The 20,555-nt window shown below is 34.5% G+C and overlaps 6 protein-coding genes across 6 annotated transcripts; 1 reads left to right on the top strand and 5 right to left on the bottom strand.

Annotated features, from left to right (window-relative positions):
- Positions 1-1,083, top strand: Tsp_08787 (putative globin). Its single transcript, XM_003374011.1, has 2 exons — positions 1-540; positions 1,036-1,083. The coding sequence occupies exons 1-2, from the start codon at positions 1-3 to the stop codon at positions 1,081-1,083; spliced, it is 588 nt and encodes a 195-aa protein (XP_003374059.1).
- Positions 1,084-2,685: 1,602 nt separating this feature from the next.
- On the bottom strand, positions 2,686-6,971 carry Tsp_08786 (phosphatase and actin regulator 4). The gene is made up of 8 exons (XM_003374010.1): positions 6,920-6,971; positions 4,681-5,022; positions 4,266-4,434; positions 4,024-4,196; positions 3,827-3,977; positions 3,712-3,767; positions 3,349-3,635; positions 2,686-2,841 (listed from the first exon to the last, which is right to left on the bottom strand). Exons 1-8 carry the CDS (start codon positions 6,969-6,971, stop codon positions 2,686-2,688), a joined length of 1,386 nt encoding a protein of 461 aa, XP_003374058.1.
- A 1,987-nt stretch (positions 6,972-8,958) lies between these two features.
- On the bottom strand, positions 8,959-9,589 carry Tsp_08785 (hypothetical protein). Its single transcript, XM_003374009.1, has 3 exons — positions 9,502-9,589; positions 9,238-9,432; positions 8,959-8,984 (listed from the first exon to the last, which is right to left on the bottom strand). Exons 1-3 carry the CDS (start codon positions 9,587-9,589, stop codon positions 8,959-8,961), a joined length of 309 nt encoding a protein of 102 aa, XP_003374057.1.
- Positions 9,590-11,371: 1,782 nt separating this feature from the next.
- Tsp_08784 (SH3-binding, glutamic acid-rich protein) lies at positions 11,372-13,080 on the bottom strand. The gene is made up of 4 exons (XM_003374008.1): positions 12,946-13,080; positions 12,559-12,640; positions 11,953-12,185; positions 11,372-11,893 (listed from the first exon to the last, which is right to left on the bottom strand). The coding sequence occupies exons 1-4, from the start codon at positions 13,078-13,080 to the stop codon at positions 11,372-11,374; spliced, it is 972 nt and encodes a 323-aa protein (XP_003374056.1).
- Positions 13,081-16,762: 3,682 nt separating this feature from the next.
- On the bottom strand, positions 16,763-19,170 carry Tsp_08783 (transporter, major facilitator family). The gene is made up of 12 exons (XM_003374007.1): positions 19,097-19,170; positions 18,613-18,760; positions 18,487-18,555; positions 18,338-18,428; positions 18,128-18,264; positions 17,971-18,069; positions 17,631-17,722; positions 17,391-17,486; positions 17,244-17,318; positions 17,114-17,190; positions 16,911-17,035; positions 16,763-16,792 (listed from the first exon to the last, which is right to left on the bottom strand). Exons 1-12 carry the CDS (start codon positions 19,168-19,170, stop codon positions 16,763-16,765), a joined length of 1,113 nt encoding a protein of 370 aa, XP_003374055.1.
- A 147-nt stretch (positions 19,171-19,317) lies between these two features.
- Tsp_08782 (conserved hypothetical protein) lies at positions 19,318-19,868 on the bottom strand. The gene is made up of 4 exons (XM_003374006.1): positions 19,751-19,868; positions 19,534-19,670; positions 19,368-19,467; positions 19,318-19,331 (listed from the first exon to the last, which is right to left on the bottom strand). Exons 1-4 carry the CDS (start codon positions 19,866-19,868, stop codon positions 19,318-19,320), a joined length of 369 nt encoding a protein of 122 aa, XP_003374054.1.
- Between the last annotated feature and the right edge of the window lie 687 nt (positions 19,869-20,555).

Genomic DNA, 20,555 nt, shown 5'->3' with positions numbered 1-20,555 from the left:
ATGGTGACACCTCGAGTGCGGGATGCGTTTGTAGCGGGCGATGAAGACATGACTCCCCAGGAATTGCAGCTGACTTCTCACCAGCGGTCGTTGTTGTTCAAAAGTTGGCGGGACGACTTCACCTCGCTCTACGAGCTCGGTACGGATATTTATTCGGAAATATTTCGCAACGAGCCCGACGCCAGGAAGCTTTTCCCCGTGCTTGCCAATTGGTCAGGCGACATACGGGACTGTCCACAGTTCAGCTCACAGGCTTTGAAATTTGTCCAGGTAATTTCGTTGGCGCTTCGTTACCTCGACTGGCCGGCCAAGTTGAACGACATTCTCCAACGCATCGGACGTCAGCATGCCAAATATGCGAAGCGTGGTTTCCGCATTGATCACTGGAACACGTTCCAAGATGCGATTGTCCTCTGCATGCGACACCAAATGACCAAAGTGGACGACTTCGACAGCGCGGACAAAGAAGAGGCGGCAACGGTATGGCGCATGCTGGCCGTTTATATTATTCAACACATGCGAGCCGGATTTTTGAAGCAGGTAAAAGATGAAAAGCTGAAACTTTGAAAACATAACCATCTATCTCAACGTAGTTGTTCAGCAACCAACAAAAAACAGTGTTGTTTGTTCACTTTGATAATTTTCATTTTGAACTTTTTTGGCACTATGTAACACGCCTTTATCTTCTTCTTCATATTATTATTATTATTATAGTTCGTTCATAAAAGCATTATTTAGCTTGCCTAAAAATTTTGTATGCAATGTTTCTTCTTTCAGTGTGTCAAGTCCATTTCTTATTATAATTAAAACAGAAAAGAGAAGAAAAGAAAGAAAAAAAGTATAAAAGCTAACAAGTGTCTATGTTGTTGTTGTTTAATCCGACAAAAATATTCCAGTTGTAACCAACAAAAAGCATTCGTGTAAAAGCAGAGTAGCATTAGTGAATAGGATTATTGCTTAAGAAATGAAATACAGATATTGTGAGATGTTAAACGGATTACAATTGCCAAAAATAGCTTGCTATTTTATATTCAGCTTTCGCTTAATGACGATAATTACAACAACAATCACAGTTGCAGTTGATGTTGAAATAACGCCGTAGTATTGAAATTAAAAATCTGGATTAATGCGCATTCTGCTTAAAGAGGAGAAGAAAGTGAAGCAACTGGGCCTCATCATCATCATCATCATCATGTGCCAACCACAACTAGCATTCGCAATTATTTGACTGATTGATTGATCGGTTGTTATGTTTTTTAAAACAGTTGAATTTGTTCTGTTGATTGATGACCGTCGATTGTAGCTTTTCAATGAATTTCAAAGCACCAACACAGGCGGAATATATGACAAAAATAATATGATTTTCGACATTTTCAGAAAAAAATTGCCTGAAAAAAGGATTTATTTCGTATAATAAAACATTCTCCTTTGTTGTGTTGTATTGACGAGAAATATTTATTTGAAATTCAGTCGTCATTCGACGTTGGGATATTAAATATGCATGAGAAATTCTGTCATGCCTTCGCACGTCCACTTCGACTTTTAATTGTCCACGGTCGGTCGGTCAGACAATTTTTATGCAGCATTCATTGCAAATTGCATGGAACCAATATAATTGCAGAATTGAAGCCTCGAATAAAAGATTAAAAAATAAAATTCAAATTCAAATGTTCCATTGTTGAAAAAAGGACAAACAATGCATGTTGTTATTGCTGCTGTTGTTTCGAATTTAATCCAAAACGTCGCTGCTTCATCAATTTCTTCAAAGCAGCATTTGATTCAGTAAACGGAAGTGTGCAGAGTGAAAATAAACCATACTAAATTATTGAACTGGCAAATATTGCATGAATTGCACTTTTCGAAAGAAGCGTTTCACCAGACCAGAAGCAACCAAAAGCACAACAACAACAACAACAACAGCAGCAGCAGTGGCACTTGTTGACTGCATGCAACTTGTGCAAATGAAAATGTCCAAGGGAAAAAATAAGTGAAAAAAATATTTTGTCATGTTATAAATTGCCCGGATATGCTGCGTGCATTCATAGTTTATAGTAGAAGCAGCAATTTGCAAATTGTCGTCATTGCACGTTTCCTCTCTTCTCTCTCACTTCCCTTCTTGAAGATGAATATTATAATTACATAGGCTGTTGTAGCACCACAAACGACTCCTATCAGTGTATAAAAATGGAAAACTTGTGTAAGGTAAAAGTGTTTTTTTTAATGTAACCGTTTTCAATTTCAACAGGCAACGCTCTCTTCCAAGCGAATGATTCTATATATATGATGCAAATGGTAAAAAGAAATAAAATAAAAAGAAAGAGAGAGAGAGAGACAGAAAAAAACACAATGAAGGCAGAAGAGCTGACCAAAGAAAAAAGAAAGAAAAATACAAGTCCATTGAAAACGCAAAAAAGGGTGTGAAAAAATTTGGATTCACGTCAGTCAGCCAGTGGTCAGTTTCAAATGGTCCGTTGGTAATTGCAACGGAAGAACAACAGACGACAGACCGGTGGAGGATACAAAGTATCCCGCGCGCAGACGAGCAGCAAAAGTCCCACTACCACAGAAGAAACAGCCGCATTTGAAATGCAAAAAACAAAGAAAAAAGAGCAACGAATCAACAAGATGCACGGGGGAACAGGGAGAAAGAGTTGTGCAGAACTCGTGGGAATGTTTTTAGCACATTTATGAACGATGAAAACTAAATGGATGAATGAAAAATGCAAAGCAATATATAAAAAACTGAGAAACCAAAAATGCATACCGTGTGAACTGTCTACTCTTTTCGTGGACTTCCATTTCAAAGCTCTTGTATTCGTTCAGCTCTTTACGTATGGCAGCCTGTAAATGAAATGATAAAAATACAAACAGAAAACAAGAAAACAACAATAATATTAATAATTGCAAATTTCGAGTTGCACATCTGAAACAGATGATGACAGTTGTTTCCACTATTTCTTATTCTTATTATAAATAATAATAATAATAATAATAATAATAACACAAAGCAATTTCAGAAATAAAAGTTATACACTCAACGCAGCAGCCAACCTAATCAATTCATTGCTCATCTATCTCTGAATGATTATATACTTTGGCCAATTTCTTCTATAAGCATCAATAGAGATAACCAACGCGGTTCCTTTTACAACTGCAAAAACTCATTTATTGTCGTTGAAAAAAATAAGAATTAAAATAAGAATAAAAATAAGAAGAGTAGAAAAGGAATTTTCAACGAAGCACAAAACAACTAACTGAAAAACTTATTCTAACAGAACAACACTACAACAAGCGAAAATTGTCAGTTGTGAATCAGTTTTGCATATGCATATATGGAAATTGGCTCACTTTATCTTTGGGCGTTAGACGAACCCACGGCTTGTCGGCGCGACGGTCGTACATCTCGGCGTTGGTCACTTCGACGTAGTCGTTGAATTTGATTATTTGCCGCTCCTTGAGCTCTTCAATTGTGGGCCGAAAGCTCAGCTGCAAGCAACAACAACAACAACAAGTTAGCCAAATAAATCGATCTCTATCCGAACAATCGGACAAAACAATGATCCCGCATACTTTCCTCAGGAGCATACGCCTGCGTTGCTCCATAATTTGCTTCGACATGGCCGGAGAGTTTTCGTCTATTGTGTTGAATGTTGAAAATATATTTTCGTGTGAGCGGAAAATATGGCAAAAGAAAAAATGCTGCTCACTCACCTTTGAGAATGTTTCGCTGCTCGAGTTCTTCAGCGGTCGGTCGTTGGCTGAGTTTCCTAAAAAATAAAAAAATTTCCATGAAGAAACAAACAAACAAACAAACAAACAAACCTACCTTTCCAGCTTGACGGAGATCTGTTCCATTTTTTCACGTCGCTCTTGCTGGGTTTGATCGGGAATGTCCAGCGAAGCCACTGAAGAAGGACCTTCCAATGCATCGCGCAACGATATCGTATCTTTTCTGTACACTTTCGAGGCGAGAGCACCTGAAAGTGGAAAATTTGAATTGCAATAAAATTGAAATTAATATACCCATCAAACGAGGCTCATCTCCATTTTCAGATTGCCTGTCGCGAAACAATATCGGCTCGTCATCATCACTATCACTGCTGACGAGGTCGTCGTCGTCAGCGTCACCAACTGCGGTAGTGATCAGTTGGGGTGCCACTTGGCTGCTGACCGCAGTGGTAATCCTCTTCTTGGTGCTGAAATTTACCCACAATTAATGAAATTTCATAATTTTTTCTTTCAAAAAAAATAATTTTGTCATCCACCTCGTCGACGGTGACGGACTTGCCGAATAGTCGGTCTGCAAGGAATCGGCGAACGCAACCCGCCTGCGCAAGGCCGATTTTACCGGCTGGGCATTCAAGTCCGGCTCTTTGGCAGGCACTTCTTGCACATTGCCCGAAAAGCTGCTCATCGTTGGAGATAATTCACAATCTTAAACCAAACCAAATCAAACAGCGTATATTTAAATTTAAAGAAAATCGAAAACAACGCGCTCACCCAATTCTTCTGGATATTCTGATTCCGTGGGTGGTATATCGGCGTCGTTGTGCAACAAAGCGCGTCTGCTGAACGTGACCGGCGCCGACGGTGCCGGCACACCACTTTCACCTAAGAATCAAAGAAAAAAAGAAATCCATTGTACAACAAAAAGTGAACTTCAGAGTCCATTTCGCATACTTGTGCTTTCTTCCGGTTGGTCGACAGGCACTATCAGAGCGCTCTGAACGTGGGCAACGGTTTTCGACTTGGTCACCACTGCCACGTAGGCCGGCGGCAACACCGTGATCCTGTCCAATTGTTGTTCAGTTTCGGTCAACGCCAGTTGACCATCGTACTGGTCACTCGACTGTGCACACTGGTCAACAAATCTCGACCCATCCGACGAACATTCAATAACTTCATCAAACTGTTCATGCTCTGAAGTGTCGTTATCCAATCGTCGTTGTTCTACTTCATGATGCTGATGCTGTTGCTGTTGTTGTTGGTCAACAAAATTTTCAATATCCAGTCGGTTTGTCACTAAATAAAATTTAGAAAATCAAAAAAAAAACAAAGCAAAATCGATCGACTGCAAAACTTCATCAGCACATTCTTCGATCAAAATTTGTTCGTCTATCTGTGCAATAGTGAACACATAAATCATGTTCAGTTTTCTTTCTTTGAATTATTACTATTATTCCCCCCAACTGTACAACAACACAGCCAATGCTAGATGAAATCACAATGGCAACTATAGCAAAAGATGAAAAACAACTTTCGTAAATATGAGACACCACCACCACCAACATGTATATAATATATACGTATATATATATAAAAGCGCTTTTTGCATTCTTCCAAATAGCTAGCTCTACACGTGCGCGCGTGTGCTGCTGCTCCACTTCAGCTGGCGGCAATTTCACCAAGCAGCTAAGCAGAGTCTATTTATGCAAGAAGACATCGTTGTCCTTTCATTCAGAGCTAACATCGCCTACCTCGTATTAAGAATCTGCTCTCGGCTCAGCTGTTCAAAAGCTCCCCCCCCCCCCACCAACTAACTGACCGACTGATTCGTGGGAAATGTTTTCAAAAACATCAAACACAAGGCGGAGAATACCCAAAAAAAAACAACAATCAAGTTTCGAATAATTTCAAAATTTGTAATAACATCACAGCTGAAATTCATTTTCACACATCACAACATCCTGCTCATCATTTTCAATTTCAAAAATAAATTTAAATAAAATTAGTATTCTTTTTTTCTTTCTTATTTTCATTGCGCGTCAAAATCCAATTCACCACATTCGGTGCAATTTCAATTCAAACCAGAAAAAAAGAAACGAAAACATTCCGCTATTCAATTATTCAAACTTGCCAACATCTGTTTGCCGCGTCCAATTGTGCCCAAGCAATTCAATCAAACCAACCGAGACCTACTGGGATATGCTTTTTTTCATCGAGAAATCAAAAAAAAATACAATAATTTAAATTCCAGTTTCGAAAATAAATAAATAAATAAATTTCTTTTTTCACAAATTTATTTACTTAAATATCAAAATTCAAAACATTGAACAAGCTTTGATTAATATTGTCATTTTGGAATCCAAAAACGCCAGTCGCTATTCGTCAAACTTAATGCAGTTCGTTCGTTGTTAATTTTGTTCAATCAATTAAATGTTCACTTTTTATCTTGTCGTCCCATTTCACAACTCCAAGTCGATCAATCGATTTATTCATTCGACGCAGGTGAATCATTACAGTATCATACAAAAAGGAAATACCGTACGACGAGCAAAGGGGATTCGATTAATGCAAATTTATATGCAAATTACAAACAAACAACCGTCTGTGGTAAATCAATTTGCGTTATTTGCTTTTCTACCCACTTCTCTTCCTTTTAATTATTTCTTATCAATTTTAACCTCCAGTTGGTTGATGGGGGAGGGAGAAATGTGCTGCGATACTGTCAAAGATGCAGGTTGAAAATGAGAAATTATTTCAACAATATCAATTTTTGCCTTCCCAAATGGACAATATGCAGTTTGATGTAATTTTTTTTTCAAAATAAATGAATGAGTGAATAGGGGAAATTGAATTTCCTGTTCGACCAACACTGAAGCTCTGCTTGTTGGTCCACCCTGCTTAATTGTACCGTCTTCGACAATGAATGAAGTGCATTGAATTCATTGTGCAAAGGAAATGAACAGCAAAATTGGACAACCAGAAGGGGAGGAAAATTAAAAATGAACAAAGAAAAAAAGAGCAACAACTGTTTCTGATATCAATTATTATTGCTCGTCCGGTCGACAAGTTTTCCCCGATTCAGAATCATCAATGCATTCATAATCACCGTCATTGCTTCGCATTAATAGTATATTCTTTTCGGTTTGTCTGTCATTTAAATAAAAGTAAAACCAAGCAGAACAAATAATCTCACCTCTGTTGGTGCGTGATAAAAGTGCAACGGCACGTCGGCCGAGGAAGCGCATGTCGGAATTTGAAGCATTTCGGTTGCGAAAAATTGCCCTCAACGGACAGCAACTCATCTGACCAAAGTGCTGTAGAAATTATTCAAATGATCAAAGCAGAAGGAAGAATTGGAAAACTGGAGCCGCTTCGATGCAAATCCGTCAAATCGGCATTTTCAAACTTTCACATCCCACCGAATTTCATTGGCTCAAAGGTGGTGGGTGCAACAACAACAACAAGAACAACAACGATGATGGATGCAGAGAAACAAACCAAGCACAACTACGGTTCTATTCTTATTCTTTACAATTGTACTTGTTGACCAAAAATCACAAAATACCGTACAATTTCTTCTATTATCAATTCAATTCTATTATTTTTATACGATTTTTCAATTGAAGAAAAAACAAACTATCTAACTAAATGTAGAATTTTCATAAATTTCCACTTCGTCCTTTTGTCTCACTATTGATCCGAACAACGCAAACAGCAAATAACTACAAAGTGAACTCGCTGTGCGATGAAGCTGAGCATAATGCGGCTAGTTAAACAAAATTCATTAAAATTCCCATTGATCTAAAAATTTCTCTTCAAAATTAAAAACACCATTCGCATCCAACCGACCATTCATTGAAAAATAACCACTTCAGCATGAGCTGATTTGGCCATGCAAAGCACAATCACCTCAAAAAAATCACAATCAACACTTCAATAGTACTTTATTTAATCAACTCGTTCTCTCCAATACCAAGAAAAATTATTACCAGTTCATCAAACTGTAATTACTTTCACCGTCTATTGAAGCTAGAATATACATATATATGTATTACATCACTGCTGAAACCCGTCGCATATGTAAAAAAAAATAAATTATTTCTCCACATACACATACACACTGCTTTGATGAAATCTTCAACAATAAACAAAACAAACCAATTATTTGAATAATTTAAAAAAATAATAAAATAAAATGCATCCTCAATTTATATCAAAATGAACAATGAAACTGAGCGTCAACGCTATTCAACAACTTTTTTTCATAAAAACTATCTACCGCATGACGCTATTATTTTTTCAAAAAAAAAACAAAAACCATCACGAGAAGTGAAATACAAAAAATTAAAGATTTCAAATTTTGGATTTAAACTTTTTTCCCATTTTCCCCGCGCAAAAAACTGCCAGACCAATTTATCGCGAGTCGTCGCCAAGACCAACTACGGAGGCGAACTGAAATTACACGCATACCAGTCGTTGGAAACACGAAATGTTATCACAAACATGCCACGTGAATCTCATATCTTCGTTGGCATTTTAATTGAAAATCAAAAATTATTCCACCACTGCCATTTGCGGTAGAGAAAAAAGCAGTTCGACAACAATGTCAACACAACTTTCACTGCCAACATTTTCTGATTAATTGAAGCACTCCAGCGAACTGCTCCATTTGAAATATTTGTTGTGGAAAAGAAAATGGAAAAATCAGTTACGTTGCATTGGGATAATTGAATAAATTTACAATATTATACCAACTGTTGACTGTCGAATGCATAAAATGACCTTCATTTTTGAAAACAAAGCTTATTTAACTGAAAAGATTAAAACTTAAAGGCAATTTTCCATTTCAGCAATCAATTATTATTAAATTCCACAAGCTGTTCAAGAAACACTTAAAATTAAAATAAATAAACGAAGTCAGCATTACGCTACACCTAATTATCAATAAATATATTGCGCATGATGATACAGTATGCGTAAAGAAGGTCAGAACGAGATGACAAATTGCCCTGAGTAGAATGAACAGCGGATCAATGAGAAATGTCTTGAAGGTAAAATAACTGACAAAACCGTCAGAGTTGGGCAATGGTAAATGCGAAGCATGGTCAAGGAAATTGAAAAATTGAACAACTATTAAAGCAACGTCTATCAATTTGTCCATTTCTTGTGTTTTTTCTTCATTAATTCAAATGCGCTCATCTGTCAATTAAAAGCTGTTAAGCAACGACCACATTACCCCCACGCAATCGCTACAACGCCTAGAAATTTTTCCTCAAAGTAGAAAACTGCATTAAAAGAAAATTGTTCGCAACGGATTCCGGAAAACTGATCAAATTACTCATATCACTAAGCGGCCGTTTATTAGCACCAGTGCTTGAAGTGGAAAAGAAAAAAAAAGAAAACTACATCAACAGCTAACTGATAATGGTAGAAAAACAAACAATCCAAAAATAAAATAAATACACCATGAAAGACCACAAGTGCATATAAACTTTGAAATTTATCACTTACCGCCATTGGCAGAGTTTTTATTAGTGGCAGTTTTCGATTTCAATCGACGCCATTTCCACGGTTGGAACCAGCGCAACAACACCCCAGACATTTTATGGCCTTGCACGTGGTCTGTTTTAGTGGAACGCCTTCGACGGAGACGATTCAGTGCACAGTGGAAAAACACGCTATCACAGCTAGGAGATGCTTTGATGCCTGCGAAAACAGCAGCTGTTCGTTTTCAAACTTGGCAAAAGCTACTTTCAATTAGCGGAATATTTTTACCCCTAACTTTCCTCGCCACTCTGCAATTCTGTTCACTTTGGTGACGACTACCATCTGAGCAACTGTCCGATGCGCAGTCTTCGGCCATTTTCAATCTTCAACGTCAGCGCACAACAGCACCGTCCTTCCGTTGTAACACGTCGGCGACATCACTGGCAATAATTTTAAACTTCTGAAACAATTTCACACTGATAAAATTGCTTCTTTTCACAACAAACAACAAAGCCGCGTCGTCTTTGCTAAACTGAAAGGCACAACATGAACAACTCTCAAGCATACTGTAATAAATTGAATTTTAAGTTGAAATAGGATACGTGCGTGGAATTTGGGTTGCTCGGGCGAAAATTTGTCAAACTGTCCATCATAAATCAGGAATTTAAAAGACAGGAAGGAAAAATTGGATAAAAACAGGAAACTGTATATAATTTATCAAATATTTATCTTGTTGTGTTCAAGCGAATTATGTCGCCAGTGCGCAACACTGTGTTGCATCTTGTTTTCATAACTTGGAAATGACCGCTTTTTTCGAAAAATACAATCATCAATAAATTTATCAAAAGTAACACTGACTGATGATTTTTGCACATAGGATTTGGATGGCGATTTCCAATTTTCCATTTGCTAATGCACGTGTAGGTGGTGTTGGACTCGATTTACTGATGCTCAGGATGAGTAACTGTAAATTTTCGCGGTTGATCCAAATTCATTGGAACTTGAACTTGTTTCGTTAAAAAGCATTGCTCGCATGCACGTTCTCACAACTGAAACTGACTTGATTGTTCACTTGAGGTGTTTAATTTCAGTCAAATATTACAAACGAAGAAAATACTACATGTTATGTGAATAAGTATAGGTAGGAGATGACTCTTGAAATAAAAGCTGCCGCAAACAAAGGATAAACATCATACGTAGTTGATTCTTTTCGCTGTCATGCATAATACACAATCAGATGCCACTAAAACCGGTTGCGTCATTCGACACATGTCAGTTACGTCAGTTGCCTCTTTTCTACCGTATCTGTCGCTTAGGTTCGAACATCTTTTTCAATTTTTCATCACTTCAATCTTGCTACCAGAATTCAGCGTCTTTCCGATTGACTGTCCGGCACGAAACTATGTAAACAGAATATTTTATTTCATCTGGTCAATGATGGTGCTGATGCCAACTTCCGGTTGGAACACAAAAATTTGACCGCCTTACGGTGGATAGAATAGATTCTGCACGATGAGTTCAGTGGATGATCAACTTCTCTTGAAAACTTTGCTTTAACAACAAGAAGCAACCAACAATTTGAGCAAGTTTAGGTTGCAAGAATTCTCATGTCCATCTACTATAAAGCAGCAACACCGAAATCAAGTTGAAAAAAAATTCGCAAACACCTCGACGAATACAAAGATTGAATTGATCAATTATTCAGTACTGATTTAGAATGTTCATTCAGGAAACAAAATTGTAGAACAAATTGTACTTTAAATTTCTGTATTTCATTGCATCATATTAATATATATATATATACATCTGTCATCCCCAAACTGATTTTCTTACGAAATGGCTTAAGAAAAACTAGCAGCGTTGAAACAGAAAACAATTCACAATTTATTTTAAATTTAATATGTAGAATTTCAATTAGAATTTCAAAAAGATCACCTGAAACAATAACGAGTGTAAATTTTCCAAAAACTAGGATGCTCGATGCAATCATATTATACAATGGAAAAAGTGGCACATTTTATCGCAGAAAATTTAATTTTAGCATTATGAATAGAATTTTCTATTAGCGGAGCATCGTTTCAACAAGACTAATTTCCAACGTAAAAATAATATACCACAGAACTTTTTTCTATTATAAATGCTTTTAATTTACCATTTTTCATTCCGAATCACTCCTTTCTTCATCATCCTCCACCTCTAATTCGTCTTCTGCTTCTTCTTCTTCTTCTTCTGTAATATTATCCAATTCTTCTTCTTCCGCTTCTTTCTCTGCTTTATCATTGACTTCTTCTTGTTCTTGCTGTTGTTCACTATCTTCCTCTTCATCATCGTCTTTTTTTTCTTCTTCTTCTTCGTTATCTTCTGGCTCTTCTTCCTCCCCCTCCTCCTTCTCCTCCTCTTCTTCTTCTTCTTCTTCTTCTTGGATGCTCTTTTCATCTACATGTTCCTCTTTCAAAGGTGAACACTCGTTATTGCTACTGTTCTCCACTGATAAATGCATACCTGATTTAGATTCATCATCTTCATCAGTGGTATTTTCTAATTTGTCGCTTTCCTTATTGTCGACCTCTTCTTCAAGTGCCTCAGACGATACACCACGATCAAAATTAGCATCAGAATCATCAGCCGACCCCTCGTGCGTTGACTTTTGCAAACTCTCTGAATCTTCTTCCACTTTATCCTTCAACAAAACTCACCTTTTTATTTATTCATTTTTTGTGCAATTATCAAAAGCTATACTTCTGTTTCTTCGTCGACAACGCCACCATCATCATCATCATGGCCATTGCTTGCAGTAGTTGCAGATGGTTTGTCGCTATCTTTGGCTTCATCATCTTCGCCGACGTTTTTCACACCAACTTCTTGCTCGTTGATTGCAGATGTTTCTGCTGGGGCAAGTTTCAAAAAAGTGTTCAATTTGTTGGATTCGATTGCTTCGGCGAAATCGTCGTAATCCTGAAAGCGTATCAGCTCTGAAATGAAACTGAATAATATACATCAGCACGTACACATCGGCTTCCTCGGTATTCTACCAAAAAAAATACCTGCATTTCATAATCTGACAAAACATTAAACTGATAAGAAAAGCGCGAAAAATAAATTTCAACTTTAAAATCTACACTTTGTTCGTTGCTCATTAAAAGATGTTTCTTTGCTCTATTCAACAGCTCGAAATTTCACTGTTGCACTAATGCATTTGATGTATAAAACTGTGTTCTCAAATGAAAAATAAATTTCTCCATACTCCGCAATAATCTTCACCGAAAAATATCTGTGGGAACCAAAGTTGGCCATTTCTTTTAGAAGCACAAACTTCTTTGTACTTTTCTTTTTTGCTGCAATCACGTGAATCACATAAATCGAAAAGTTCATACGAAACACGCATAGCGTCCAATACCATTATGACATGTTGAGTATGCTTTTTAAACTAAAAAACAATAATTGTATTTCAATTATACTGAATTCTATAAAATGAATTGATGTGTTAAAATAAATAGAATAAAAGCATAAAGCCATTGTGAGAAATTTTGATCACAGTGAAAAAATGCTAACATTATTAATTATGGATAAAAAGTATTTCGTATATCAGTCGTTGGGAAATAAATTGAGCAGTTGCAAATGAAATGTAAGCTGTAGCATTATCGAAACAGAATCGACCTAAAATATTCTAAAAATGCCCAGAATACGTTTGTTATATTATTTTAATAACATAAAACAGCAAATCGTTTGAACATGGCAATTCATCAGTGTAACTTCAAAATTTTCCCAACCTTCAAAAAGGAGATTTCTAATCCTATCATTTGATTGATATTCAGTTGTTTCAGCTCTTAAATTTAGTACCCAATCACTGGATGCATAGTATTTCATTTGAACATGATCTGATTTGTGAAAAATTGTTCTTTTCATGTAATTATTAAATAAAATCTATAAAAATGCTTAATTGCTAATCATTATTTTCTATAACATCAATTACTGCGGCAAATAAAGCAGGGAATTCTTTTTATTACTGAAACACGTTTACTTAGTAATTAGCTTAAGTGTAAGTCTTTACTAGCAAAGATGCGTGTGCGCTTGCATATACTGCCAAGCACAACTGCTGCGTTTGCTGTCTAGTTTGTTCAACACATGAAGTTCAATAAATTCAATGATGTTGAAGCTGAATGTGTCCACCAGAAAAACAACATTTAAAAAGATAAACATAAAGAAAAATTTTAGCTGGTCTATTTCAAACAAAGTGGTCAGTTATCGTGGGCTATGCGTAGAAAAATTATTCATTTGGTCAAGGACAAAAGTCCTGCAATTTTACAAATACCACAAATTCCATCAAAGCAATAACTTCAGCCTAAATGACCCCACTTGTTGACGTGGTCAACATTTCACGTAAGTAAGCTTGATTGTAAAACTAGTCCAATTAAATGGACAAACAAATTGTTCTACGAAAAACTTGCCTCCTCCACTTCTTACAAACGAGATACCCGAAAAATATTTCATTTTTTTAAATTACGCAAACGCCATAATGCACTCCATAAGCATACGATATAACAAAATCGTTACTAAGTTAGAAGACTAAATAAACTTTCATAAAACATCATATTAATGTCAGAATCCAAGGTATCTCAATGGTACGAAATAAAAAATTTCGAATATTGCACCTACAAAATACTTACACACGGGTATTAAATTCAACAATACGCTAAATTAATACAATGTATATGTATTCAATAAATTATTCGTGTAAAAATGACTGAGCATAAATATAAAAATATTCGAAAAATTCATACAAAAAGGCAATAAACTAAATCCACCTCAATTACGCATGTAATATGAAGATTAATTAATTTCCTTCTGTATTAATAATTTTCAACTTAAATTTTTATGTATAATTTTTCATTACCTCAAGATTTGGAGACAATGATGAATATAAAATAGCAAGCGACATCTTGCAAAACAGATAAGCGAAAAATATATTTCATATAGTAAACAAAATATGACTCTCAAGTTCACAACAACAATTCAATTTTAAACGGAATTGCATTGCACATTGGAGAAATCACTTTTCCAAATAATAATTATAATAATGCTGAATTTTGACATAATCAGCCAAAATTAATTATTTTACCATACAATCAGAGAAAGACAATGAAAATGAAGTTGCTTTGATTGGCAGTAACCACAGATAAAAGAAAAACGTTCCCAGAAAGCTCCAAAGCACATTAAAATTAAAAGATAGCTTTTACGAAAACATTTTAAAAAATGAAATAAAAGCAATTATTTTGGTAATTTCTGAAAATAATCTAATGCAACTTTCACCGATACCACTGAAAAACAAGTACAGCAAAGAAAAATACTTTAGAATTACTATAATTCAGATTAGAAAATAATTTTAGAAGAGAAGTAAAAAACCAACGGACTGTTTAAATATTCTTAGTTTCAATTTATGGAAATCACTCTAATTACTGATGTTAAAACAAAAATACTTTCAATCGTTCGCAGGTTGAAGTTCGCGACATACTTAAGGAGAAATTAATTTCAATTAATTTTCTTTAATGAAGTGGATATTGAAGAAAACTTTGGGATACGCAAAAACTTTGACCTGCATATCTTATAAGGGGAGCAACGATTTCAAAATTTCAGCTATAATTCAGGTGTATCATAGATAACCGTTCGCGGTTTTGAAAAGAACACATCAACGTGTTTGATTAAAACATTATCCCCTAATATTGCCAAACACCCCAATGTGGCTGCAGACAATAACAATGCACTCTAGTCACAAACAGTGTCATTATAATTAAGTGGACTTCCCAAAAAAAGTTGGGATACGGAAAAAGTTCGACCTGCATATATAAGGGAGAGGGTGGTGACACTTCGAACTCCCGGAGCAGTGTGTGACTGAGGACTATATGGTTGGCATGTGACCACACAAATCGCTATGCCAACTAGCGCCAGGTTAATGCAATGTTGATTGACATACACATATTATAAAATTATGATCAACTCAACCAACTCGGACTATTTAAAAGTCTTTGTTAGCATGCACAAATATTATAAAATTATGATCAACTCAATCAACTTGAATTGCTGGAAAGTTTGCGTTAGTATGCACTCATACTATAAAACTCAACTCAATCAACTTGAACTGTTTGAAAATTTCTGTAAGCATGAATTTATACTATAATGCCCAACTCAATCGACTTGATCTCTTTGAAAGTTTGCGTTACTGTGCACTCACTCATACCATAAAACTCAACTCAAACAACTTGAACTGTTTGAAAGCCGTTGTTAGCATGCACAAATATTATAATATTATTACCAACAAAATCAATTTGAACTGGTTGAGTGAACTTGAATAGATGAAGTTTTGTTAATATCCACTGAATAGCAACTTCTAGTATAGCAAAGAAATATGAGGAGAATTCATCACATCTCACGTATTGTTGGAATGAAAGCAATCATGAAGGAAACGTGAATATGGATTCAGATTTACGGAAACACATCCTAATTGGCGATATTTAAATACAAACAATTTCATCGCGTCGAAGTTAAATATCTTGACATACCTCTAGAAGTATAAATAATTTTGATGAAATTTGTTTATTCGTCTTTCAGTGTGCGTTCTTTCCGTGCCTCATAACTGCTGATTCTGTTCCGCTAAAATCATATTAACATGTTTGATTAGATCGCTTCAATCTTCTAATACCTGCAATTTACTCTAATTATCATGCAGCCATGTTTCGTGATGGTCTTGAAATGAACCAACTATGACTCTGCGACTGCACTTCTTCGTAATAAGTGCTTACATTTAAAACAGCATCGTGTAGCGGGCTTAGAACAGTATGGTGGTATACGGAAAGCTCTGCCTTGCAACTCTCTTGTACCTTCAATTTAGCCTAATCGTTATGCTTCCATGTTTAATTATGATAATTAACCTACCTTTGGCAATTTTAATGCGCATTTTAAAACGAAACGTATTTTTCAGTGTACTTTGAAGAACGTTTCAGGACAATTAGCTTATTTAGTAACTGTTAACACTGTTATGACTACTTTACATACTACTGAAGTTCAGAAATGTTATTCGATGAGTTTCATCATTGTATTTTCAAGAAAAATTATAATGAAAATAATTTTAATGCTAAACTTAATTTTCGAGAAAGTGTAAAATTTGCGGAATTGAATGTAAAGGATACGTCTGAACGTAAATAAAATGATTTAGAAAATGAAAAAATAAAATATGAATAAATTGCCATCGTACCTGCTAATGTAAAGTTGACAGTTTTTCAGTTGTTCATTCCTTTTATTCTTCATCCGACTGCGTCAGAGAAAAAATTTTTGAAAATCTTCAAATTTCATATGCCAAAAGAACACTTTCTGATAAGAAAAAGAAAACAACTCGCATTGGCTGATGCATTAATTTGTAAATTTCACAATATTCGCTTTCTCATAATCACTAGAAATGCAGAACAATTAAGCAACAATGCAAAAATTAATTTAATTCAAATGTTAATTTGAATGATATTTTTTAATATCAATTTCAAAACATTTCAAATTGGTATTATGAATCATCAACATTTTCCGCTTCATTCTAAATGAAAATAATTTAACATAGACAACTTGCGCAATATGCTTTAGTCAAATGATTCATAATTTCCACAAGTTTGATGTTTAATTATATTTTTTAAAGAATTACCACCACAGAAAACAATAAAAATTGTTTTTTGATTGTGCCTGTCCAAATTCATCCCTTTTCCAAAATGCAGAATTGACATTTTCTTTGCATCCGTTGTACTCGTTAACAACAAAAGTAATACAACGTATGCAGCAGAGCCTATACAAGATATTCAAAAAAATATGAAATTTTACGTATAAATAAAAGTAAATTAATATACTGAAATCAAATGCAAACCACATAAATAAGTTGTTGTCCACGAAAAGCCAACGTACTCGACGCACAGACTTCCGGCCGTCGGACCAACAAAAGCCCTGAAAATTAAACTGCTCAAATTTATTGCCAAATTTTCAATTTAATTAATTACCCAAGAGATAGAGCTGCATTAAAAATACCAGATATAATTCCAGATGCATCACCCACATCAGCGTACCCTTGACTCCTGTTAAAATTAGGGTGTTGTTGTGCTCAGTAATACAAAACGAAATACGCAAAAAAAACATTTCAAACCAACTTTATTGCTTGAAGACACAGATTGAAATGTGAAATGAGCATCAAAGCCATCGAAATTCCAATCAAAAAAAGGCTAACAGACATCAAAAGAATTGATCTATAAAAACAGTACTTTTAAGTAATATAATAACATTTAACAGCTTTCTTTTTACATACTTTATATTTACATTTACTTAAAACAAATATATATGTATGCTTATTTATATAATGCACTCTAACAAATTAATATTATTATATTTACTTTGTTGCCTTCATCAAAGGAGACGGTCCAATGATAAAAAAGCCTGCACTAGCGAGAATGTTTCCGGCAACCATGAAAGTCATTGGGCACTTCTAAATGAACACTTTCATGAAACATTCTAAAATGTAGGAAAAAATTGAAAATGAAATATTAAACTAAAAATCAAATTCATAAGAATATTTAAAGGAAACTATTGAAAAAAAGTACCGTTTTTAATATTCAACATTATACAACATCATATTTCATGCATGAATAATGTTACCTTCGTTGTGTATTATTTTAAATATAATAATTGCTTCAAAATAGCAAATTATTTGTGGAGTATTTAAACGTTAGATACTAGTTTATCGATGAAATAGCCGCATAGGGGAGCTGAAATACAGTAAGCAGCGCCAGTAATCAAAAACATAAGTCCAATGTTCAAGCTGGACATGCTGAACTTCAAATAAACAAATATTAAGCTTCATCATATAATTGAACATATCGTTTCAAATTACTTCTTTCAAATGCTCTTCTAAAGTAGGATCGATAAATGACATGGATGCTGCTGTAAATGTAATGCTGATTATTTCAACAAGTACTAATGGAACGCGCAACAATGAAGTCATATGAAGTTGTCCACGTCTTGCATTGTCTTAAAAATAAAATTCATAACTTCATCCATTTAAATGGTAAAAAGAGAAAAAAAAAGTTCCACTTCTGCTTACCATGTTGTTCTGGAATAATTAATAAAGACAAAATGAGAGTAAAAATCAAAACAACTCCAAGTGACCAAAATGGCAAATCAAATCCACCAAGCTGAAAAACAGAAATTAAAATTTACACAAATTAATAACATTTGAAACAAGAAAACAACGTCGTATAAAAATCCTCCAAGCGGCGGTCCTACAGTATACCCAATGCCAGAAAATGTTTCCAACACTCCCTGAAAAATGGAGTGGAATTAAAATTTTATCTCAGCTTTTATTCAAATTAAACAAACAATAATGCTTGCAAAATTGTCCGGTAATGTTTGCACTGCAAGCGCCAATGATGCTGTTAAAAATGCCGCATTTCCTAGAGCTTCAACAACGCGAACTGCAATCGACAAAGTAACAAATGTACCATTTGGCGGTGACCATTTCAACAGTCTGTGCATTTGAAAAAATAACATTTTTCATTTTTTACCATATTAACAACATTCAACATTAAAACTGTCGATTAATTAACGTCAAAAATTAAAGGATTTTAATAATTAAGTAAAAAATCAATGTTCACAAAAAGATTTTCTACATTGAGCTGCCCAGATTTTATTCATACATGTTTATGAAATGATTTGTCTTCAGCAGCAGCATAATAATATATTAATTTAGATTAATATCTGAATATCAGCGTTTTGACTTGCGAAAAAAGATAGTAAGAAAATATTCAAATTCAAATATCAAACCGAAAGTGGACTAGGAATTAAAAAACAAAATTTAACATACCCGAATAAAATTGTGCTGACCGCAAGTACAAACAAACCCATGTTAAACTGCAGTTTAGGGCCAACGAAATACATCTTCATTGTAAAAGAATTCGCAATGAATAAAACGGAAATGATGAATTTAACTTCGGATTAATAAATAAACAATTCAATTATAATATTATTTGTACGTTTGAATTTTAAATTATCATAAATGCATGCAACGCAAAATAATAATCATTACTAACGCTGTAATTCTGATATTTCAAAAAAAAGTTCAATATAATAAATACTCACGAAAGAGCCCAGTAAAGGAGAAAGTAAAAAGATCACCAATTCATAAATTCCCAACGTTACCCCGACAGCCAATTTGCCGACATAATGCTTTCTAGCCTGAAAGAAAAAGATGCAACAAGTTATTCAACAATAATTATCTCAGTGCAAGCTATCATAGCCTACCTCCAAAGGATAAAATGGTGCAATGAATGAATAAGCAATTGTGCTGGACAAATTTGCTCCCGCTAAAATGGCAATCATGCTTTTCTGCTGACCGGTGTAGCAACGTTTAATAGGAAATTCGTGTTCATCATTGAAATCTGAAATTTAACTTGATTTTCCATTAAAATAAAAGTCAATTATTATCATTAACCCAACTGAATGAATATATTAAACTCACTAGATTCTTCAAATTTATTTGCCTCAATCTCCAACGTATGTTCCATGAAGTGACAAGTTGTTGCGGTTAGATTGTCTTCATTTTCATTACATGCAGAGTAGTTGCTTGTTTGATTCATTCTGAGCCAGTGTATTTGGAAAATAATTCTAATCAAAAATAAAAATATCATAATCGACCAGTTTATTATTGTACAACCAGAGAAACAAAAATTTATTGCCCCAAACTAGAGAAAATGATGTTCAAATTCAAAATAAAAGCATACTTGCAGAAATTGCATAATAAAATTGAAAACAGAATAAATCGGGTGCAAAAAAAATAAATTTTCTGTAAAGCAAAATCACTCACAACAAGTAAAAAAAACAAATTGCCAACAATTGGCATTTCAATTGATCATTCTGAAATATTAAATAGCCCGTTTAATAAAAAAACAGCTTTTAAACTGGCAAGAATTTAAATCGTCCATTCATGCACACTGTGATAAAATGCGCTAACGACATCAACGACAACTTTATTCCAACAATCAGCATTAATATTTCACAGAACTCTGTACAGGCAACAAATGAAAATATTGAAATGTATATATATGTAAATGTGTCTGTTTATGTAAATTAAATTTTATGATGAAAGTGAATGATGAAAAATAATTTTTCATATATTACAAAATAAGCATTTTTAAAATATCTTAAAAAATAATAATTTACCGCAGTACTGCTTGACAATAGAAAAGAGTTTTTCAATATGCTTAAGTTAAAGAAAATTTTAACTGAGATTTCAGAAAATATTGCACAAGATTAACATTCAAAAA

Source organism: Trichinella spiralis (assembly GCF_000181795.1).
Source record: "Trichinella spiralis strain ISS 195 chromosome Unknown Scfld6, whole genome shotgun sequence".
Lineage (NCBI taxonomy): Eukaryota > Metazoa > Nematoda > Enoplea > Trichinellida > Trichinellidae > Trichinella > Trichinella spiralis.
This window is presented reverse-complemented; position numbering and strand designations above follow the sequence as displayed.

Excerpts from the sequence above, each read along its gene's own strand:
- Tsp_08787 (XM_003374011.1), top strand. The coding sequence starts at position 1 with ATGGTGACACCTCGAGTGCGGGATGCGTTTGTAGCGGGCGATGAAGAC. Across the intron at positions 541-1,035 it reads GAGCCGGATTTTTGAAGCAG|CTTTCGCTTAATGACGATAA; the intron begins GTAAAAGATGAA and ends TTTTATATTCAG.
- Tsp_08786 (XM_003374010.1), bottom strand. The coding sequence starts at position 6,971 with ATGCGCTTCCTCGGCCGACGTGCCGTTGCACTTTTATCACGCACCAAC. Across the intron at positions 4,435-4,680 it reads CCAACCGGAAGAAAGCACAA|ATTGTGAATTATCTCCAACG; the intron begins GTATGCGAAATG and ends GTTTGGTTTAAG. Across the intron at positions 3,636-3,711 it reads GCAGCGAAACATTCTCAAAG|ACGAAAACTCTCCGGCCATG; the intron begins GTGAGTGAGCAG and ends TCAACACAATAG.
- Tsp_08785 (XM_003374009.1), bottom strand. The coding sequence starts at position 9,589 with ATGGCCGAAGACTGCGCATCGGACAGTTGCTCAGATGGTAGTCGTCAC. Across the intron at positions 9,433-9,501 it reads AGTGGCGAGGAAAGTTAGGG|GCATCAAAGCATCTCCTAGC; the intron begins GTAAAAATATTC and ends CTGTTTTCGCAG. Across the intron at positions 8,985-9,237 it reads TAAAAACTCTGCCAATGGCG|GCGTTGTAGCGATTGCGTGG; the intron begins GTAAGTGATAAA and ends AAAAATTTCTAG.
- Tsp_08784 (XM_003374008.1), bottom strand. The coding sequence starts at position 13,080 with ATGAAATACTATGCATCCAGTGATTGGGTACTAAATTTAAGAGCTGAA. Across the intron at positions 12,186-12,558 it reads TTTCGATTTATGTGATTCAC|AGCTGATACGCTTTCAGGAT; the intron begins GTGATTGCAGCA and ends GTTTCATTTCAG. Across the intron at positions 11,894-11,952 it reads TTGTCGACGAAGAAACAGAA|GATAAAGTGGAAGAAGATTC; the intron begins GTATAGCTTTTG and ends GTTTTGTTGAAG.
- Tsp_08783 (XM_003374007.1), bottom strand. The coding sequence starts at position 19,170 with ATGTATTTCGTTGGCCCTAAACTGCAGTTTAACATGGGTTTGTTTGTA. Across the intron at positions 17,723-17,970 it reads GCTATTTCATCGATAAACTA|AAGTGCCCAATGACTTTCAT; the intron begins GTATCTAACGTT and ends GTGTTCATTTAG. Across the intron at positions 17,487-17,630 it reads CCTTTGATGAAGGCAACAAA|ATCAATTCTTTTGATGTCTG; the intron begins GTAAATATAATA and ends CTGTTTTTATAG.
- Tsp_08782 (XM_003374006.1), bottom strand. The coding sequence starts at position 19,868 with ATGAATCAAACAAGCAACTACTCTGCATGTAATGAAAATGAAGACAAT. Across the intron at positions 19,671-19,750 it reads AAATAAATTTGAAGAATCTA|ATTTCAATGATGAACACGAA; the intron begins GTGAGTTTAATA and ends GTTAAATTTCAG. Across the intron at positions 19,468-19,533 it reads CACCATTTTATCCTTTGGAG|GCTAGAAAGCATTATGTCGG; the intron begins GTAGGCTATGAT and ends TTTTTCTTTCAG.